The following is a 6,000-nucleotide window of genomic DNA, read 5'->3' as shown; positions in this document are numbered from 1 at the left end:
ACATTTTCTCTTCCGCTCTTTCAAAGCTACACACTGCCATCTGTTGATTGAACACAACATTGATTTGCCTTTTGCTGTTACCTATTAACAACGGTAGGTGACGCTGTTCAAAAACTGAATTAGAGAGAAAAAACGAAGAAGCTGCAATACATCTTCAAAGATCGTCTATGAAAATAGAACTTTGAGATACAGTAACCGCTCTGTCAATGGGCCAGGATTGCTCTTCATTTTATAAAATCAAATTTTAGTAAAGATAACTTTTCCACACAAAACGCAATAAAGGCTCGATTTTGGCTCGAGTTTGATTGAAATGTAATTATTGACTAAATTTGTTGAATTTATAACTGCTTTCACGACTTTTCAAGACTACACGTCACCAGTTAATGTGAAACTCCTGATTTGGTGATTAAAGAAATGTTGGGAGGGAGCAGTCCTGTTTGTAATAAACACATCTTTGACTCACACGTTTTCCGACGTATTTCTCCTACTGTGGCGAGTTAAGCTTTCAAATACTTACATAAAAACGTGTTTTTAACCAATGAATAGAGTAGACATTTATTTCCGTCTCTTAAGCAAATCTTTATTCTAAAAGTCTGACATAGTTTTTCAAACCGCTTAGTTTGTGTTGTGTGTCGTATATTTAGTTTAGCCGAGGGGGTTAGCAATGTTTACAGAACTCAACAGCATCCTCAACACGTCTCCTGACTCTTACACACGGGTAAGAACTAATACTTTTACCTTGGATTTAACCTTAATGTTAATATTTTAGTCATATTAGTAATGAGTGGTATTTTATAAATATTTGGTATATATGCCCAGATGCCAGGTGTAAATGTTGCTGTTGTGTTTACACTTGCATCCTGTCTTAATTTAGCCACATTTCTGTTGTTCAGGGAGAATTTATCCTAGTCTCTGATCGACAGAGTGACGCATCGTTTCTTATTCATCACTTCCTTTCTTTCTACCTACGAGGTGAGTTATAAAATCCACCGACAGCAAGAACAAAAAAAAAAAAGAGTTTTAATTTAAATGTTATTTTAATGTGTCTGTTTTCTGATTTAGCGCGATGCAAAGTGTGTTTTCTGGGCTTGGCGCAGTCATTTTGCCACTACAGTGCAGTGAGTCAAAGACTGGTGAGTGCTTGTCTCCCTTTTATATTTTATTCTGGGTAGGAGCAAAATTTGCACATTTAGAAAATGACAGGAATGACTGTTTGTTTGTTCATTATTTTGTATGAATTTTTACTCACAGGGTGTCAGTTTAACACAGGCAAAGGAGAAAGGTCAGCTGGTTTTCTTTGAGGGACTGAAGGAGTGCCTGTCTGTTCTGACTCCAAAGGAAAACAATGTGGAAAGCGAAGCTATGAACTTTCTCAGGTACAGATAAATAGGTATTTCTTATAAAATCCAATCATATAGTTCTGATTATGATACAATAAAATCAAATCCAGTCAATTTTCTGCAATCATTTTGGAGCAAAGTGTCAATGTGGACAAGACAAACAAATTGCGCCAAGTTACTGACTTTCCCCTCATCCTGAGCTAGCATGTGGTGACAGTGGAGAGGAACCTCTCCCTTTTAACAGGAAGGAACCTCCAGCAGAACTGGGTGCATTATGAGCACACAATGTTGGGCCAGCGATTATTTTATGAAAACAAACAAAAAACAGACAGTTAATGTAGCTTTGTCTAGTAAAGAGAGCAAAATACAGAGGCACTGAACCACAAGTACTTTGAGTACTTTGTATAGGATAAGAAAAGGAGAGTTTGCATAGTTATTGGTGCAACAATTTTGTTATACTAATTATTTTCTTGTATGCACTCATTATTACCTTTAATCCTTAATTCACTCGTTGCCTTCAGGGACCCCCCTGTCGGCCTGAGGAGTCTGTATGAGTTTGTTCGCTCCAGTGTGATCGGCTCAGACAACATGGAGGAAGGAGCAGAGCAGTGGGGGCCGAGTGTGCTGCTGGTGGATGACCTCAGCGTACTGCTGAGTCTGGGCGTCGACGTTGGAGCCGTTTTGGACTTCAGCCATTACTGCAGAGCTTTAGTTTGCTCCCAAGTGCAGGTGTGATCTCAGATATACAGTATATATATAAATAATTTTGTCTGCTGTCACTACTTCAATATGTTTGTGATAGAGATAGCTTTAATGGATGACTTATTGTGGCTTTGTAACTACAGGGAAACATGGTGATGCTGGTTCGCTGTAATGGAGAAGAGGATGATGATGATGATGGAGATATAGGATCCGATGTTCTACTGAAGGGTCTGACCCACCAGTGTAATCTTAATCTTCATGTACAGGGTCTCCCCACGGGCTACTGCAAGGACATACATGGCCAGGTGTGTGACTGATGAGAGTTTTCAGTTCTTTCGTGTTTGTGTTGGTTGAGTAGTGCTTTTTTAAAGTCTGTCTTAGAAATAAAAAAAATACAAATATAGATATTAATTAACATAAATATCTTATTGTGATTTTTACTGTTAATTGACATCTTTTCTTATAAATCCCATTAAATAGTGCCATGAAACTCCATAGCACTACTAAGAACAGAATGGGGAAATAACAGAAATTATTCCCCACTTCTACATGCCTCTCTGTTTGGATGCTTTGTGCTTAAAGCCTGACCTCTTTAGAAATATCCTCATTGAAGCAATATTTGGCCTTTGTATGTATAATTTCATTAAGTCTGAAAATGTCACCAGTCAGTTATAACTAAACAAATGGTGGCATATCTATCAGAACCTGGTTATTTACCTCAAGAAGCCTTTGGTTCTAGCATTGTTAAACATACTCATTTGTTTAACGTCAAATATTTCTGACTGAGCTGTACAATAAACTGAGTACTCCTTGTTTTCCAGATGGAAGTTTGTTGGAAGAGGAGACAAGGAGATGCACCACACATGCAGAAAAACCTCTTTCAATACAAAGTTTATGATAAAGGAGCATCCTTTTTTGCCCGAGGGACATCCAGTGCTGTTCTTTAACTCCACATTTTGTTTTTCTCACATGGACTTTTCAAAATCAGGAGATATTATAGATTTGACTGATGTTCAAACTCTAAATTTGCCTGTTTTATGATCCTGTATAATCATTGTCTTTGTCTGGAGGATGTGAGCTGTGATATTCAGCTTACTTCCTGATTCCAGGTGACTGTGTTTATTTATTGGACCTATGTAACATTACCTATTTATATTCATGGCAATGTTTAATTAGGATCAATTAAATTTTTATGATGATAGGGTTTGCAAACATGCACCTTTCTTGAAGTTCAGAAACAGCCTCATCCCTTCTTAAAACCTTTCTTTCAAAGCACAATTTTTTTTTATCGTTTAAAGTGGAATTAAGCAGCTGTTCTCCTTTTTTTTTCATTAATTTATACCCCAATATCTTGTCTTGTTAAGCCCTCAGTCTTGACTTCTTGAAAGGAGACGCATAACTCAGTAGTATTCAATCAGTATTTTTATAGCAGTAAGGTAAAGTATTATGGTATTGTTTTCAATTGGTGGCATGATGGTTTGCATTGCTGTTTAGAAGATCATGCATTTCCTTTGCATGTGTTGGTTCTTCACTATTTCTGACTTGCTGCCACACATTTGAAAACCATGTATTCACACAAATTTGATGTTCATCCATGTCATGTTTTTCCATGTAATATTAAAGTAGAATTTTTAAGAAGAAAAAACATCAGCCAAAACCTGAAACAGAATGAGAGAAGTGCATCATCTTTCAGCTGAACAATTTAGTGAACATCAGGCAGTGAGGAGAAGCTTTTTGAAATTAATTTTGTTTGTGCAAAAATTCATTTTTGTAATAAAAAATGAAATTAAAAGGATCAGTTCGATAATTTATTGCTTGACCTAATGTTATTGTAAAAAGTTTAATTATTTGTCTGGAATTTGTCAGCTGTTTTTTACCTGTGGCCACAACAATAGTTCATCACAAGTGAAGAATATTTCCTCTTAAAAATGGGCAGGTTAGAATATACTCAGATTATTGACAACAATAAATAAATATGTGATACCTCCAGATGTTTGCTTAGTACTTTGGACAAATTTAAAAAAAATCCAGGTGATTCTTATAAAACTAAGTTCGTGTAAAAATGTGTAATGCCGGATTTATCCACTTGGAGTCGCGTTTGCATTGGTTTTGGTACTGAGGGGTGAGAGGTCGAAGTGGAGAGGTCTTGATGGGATTTGACAACCAACCAGTAGTTTTTATGCGTTGTTGCTGTGTGTCGCCATCACATTAGAGGAGCTTGTGAGGAGTTTCATAAATTTCAGGATTATAATACTGCATCTGGTCGTTAGTTCACCGAGCAGGACCACACCGACCGAGTCGTTTGGAGGAAATACTGGAGCTAGTTTAGGTGAGTGTTTGAACAGTGAAGCTATCATAGTAGCATTAGCCATGCTAGCCCAGTGGAAAGCATGGAAGCTGCTGCTACACTTAATTTCTTTAAATAAAAAAGCTTTTAATAGTAATTAATCCCTTTTCTTGATTATTGTGTACTATACTCTAGTCCCAAAATATACAGTTTAAAGAAGCGACTGTACTCAGGTTTGCGTTTTAGCAAAGCTAACATTGCATTATTCGTCCCCCCGCAAACTAATAGTTATAGTAATACTTTTGAATAAGTTTTCTAACTACCTCCCTGGTTACTAGATTATGTGACTTGTTTTTCCGGGTTGGTTCTTGATATAAGAATTAAAATTAATCTTGTACTAGTTGGGAATTACGTTCTTGGAGAAGCTAACGTCGCTATATGTCTGATTGTTGTGCTAGCCTTTAGCTTGGTTTCAAAACAAACTTAGTATAGGTCCTAAAAGGGTAAAACATATTAAATAAACATTTTTAGGCACTGTTAGTTTTTTTACTTGTTTACTTGTGATTTAAGATTATGATGTGTAAATACATATTGTATAGCAAGGTTTTTGTATATTGATTGACTGAATCTAGAAATGCTAAATATTGTTTCAAGACCAAAACATGCATGCATGGTGCTAATTACATAATGTATTAGTTGTTTGCTAATTTGAAGCAGATGATAAACTAATGGGATCGTGCTACTAGTTAGGAAAGTGTCAACTGCAAAGTGCCTCAGTTTATTCTTAGTGATGGGTTTCAGGTGAACTGTTGATTTGCCTGAAGTAAACACATAAGGCAGTGATAGTTCAAATCTCTGTAACTTGTCTTATTCATTGTTTTATTTAATATACATGTGCCAAATTTAAGTTTTTGAAGTGGTTCATATTTTCAATGTGGTGTTGATTTGTTGCATCAAACACAAGAAGCTCCGTGGGCATGTCTGTAATGTCCGTGTTATAACTTGCAGGTGATGTTGCAACAAGGTTGCATCAGCTCCCCTCCATTTATTCATGCGTTTTCTCTCTTGGGAAAACTCCTAAATAATTTTAACAACTCTGAAATATGTTAGGTTAAATTTACAGTGAGTGGATAATAAGTAGTAAATGTTACATAGTTTAAAATTTTCTGCATGCTGTTCTCCAGGAATAATAAATAAGACATAATTAGTTGGGTCTTTTCCCTGCTTCTCTTAAGCATTTAGTCTAAAATGACGCAACCAATGTACAGAAATAGTCCGCCTGTCTCACATCGTTAGTTATTACGACCTGGTTACTGATCGACAGAAACTTTCCCTCTTCTGCTTGTAAACTGTTGTGTTGCAGCTCATTCACAGGGACCTTGTCTGTGTGGTTTACAACAGGGCTGATGGTCTCCGCTTATCAGCGGCGCATGCTTCGGCATTATGCAACTATGTCACTGAATTTTGATGCAGTTATGCTTGGGAGAATGGATGCAGCCTGAAGCTCTCTGGGATGTCGGTGGTTATTGTTTTTGGCTGTTTGATGCACGTCTTGCACGATACCTAACGGTGCTTCAACATGCCGCTGCAATCAATGAAACCTGGGGCAGCTTTCAAATTGGGCTTTTTTGGAAGGGTTGAAAAGAGGTAAGAATTTTAAGTTTCTCCCCA

General features: G+C 36.8%; 2 protein-coding genes across 4 annotated transcripts in view; both read left to right on the top strand.

The window, feature by feature from the left end:
- Positions 1-438: 438 nt before the first annotated feature.
- On the top strand, positions 439-3,853 carry elp6 (elongator acetyltransferase complex subunit 6). 2 transcript variants are annotated; one of them, XM_028013271.1, is made up of 7 exons: positions 439-718; positions 894-972; positions 1,063-1,133; positions 1,270-1,376; positions 1,862-2,069; positions 2,186-2,347; positions 2,864-3,853. In XM_028013271.1, exons 1-7 carry the CDS (start codon positions 665-667, stop codon positions 2,987-2,989), a joined length of 807 nt encoding a protein of 268 aa, XP_027869072.1. In that variant the 5' UTR covers positions 439-664; the 3' UTR covers positions 2,990-3,853. The 2 variants fall into 2 exon arrangements, with proteins under 2 accessions (XP_027869072.1, XP_027869071.1); XM_028013270.1 differs by having other exon boundaries at positions 440-718; positions 1,252-1,376.
- A 319-nt stretch (positions 3,854-4,172) lies between these two features.
- Positions 4,173-6,000, top strand: part of scap (SREBF chaperone) — a 30,721-nt gene continuing 28,893 nt past the window's right edge. The window contains exons 1-2 of one of the 2 annotated variants that reach the window (XM_028013265.1): positions 4,173-4,371; positions 5,731-5,976. In XM_028013265.1, coding sequence (XP_027869066.1) covers positions 5,909-5,976 — 68 coding nt within the window. In that variant the 5' untranslated portion in view covers positions 4,173-4,371; positions 5,731-5,908. The remainder of the gene's footprint in view (positions 4,372-5,730; positions 5,977-6,000) is intronic. The other variant, XM_028013268.1, reaches the window with a different exon arrangement.

This window comes from Xiphophorus couchianus, chromosome 3 (genome assembly GCF_001444195.1).
Source record: "Xiphophorus couchianus chromosome 3, X_couchianus-1.0, whole genome shotgun sequence".
Taxonomy (NCBI): Eukaryota; Metazoa; Chordata; class Actinopteri; order Cyprinodontiformes; family Poeciliidae; genus Xiphophorus; species Xiphophorus couchianus.
This window is presented reverse-complemented; position numbering and strand designations above follow the sequence as displayed.

Coding starts and splice junctions, on each gene's coding strand:
- elp6 (XM_028013270.1), top strand. CDS start 665: ATGTTTACAGAACTCAACAGCATCCTCAACACGTCTCCTGACTCTTAC. Junction 2,070..2,185: donor TAGTTTGCTCCCAAGTGCAG/GTGTGATCTCAG, acceptor TTGTAACTACAG/GGAAACATGGTGATGCTGGT. Junction 2,348..2,863: donor GCAAGGACATACATGGCCAG/GTGTGTGACTGA, acceptor CTTGTTTTCCAG/ATGGAAGTTTGTTGGAAGAG.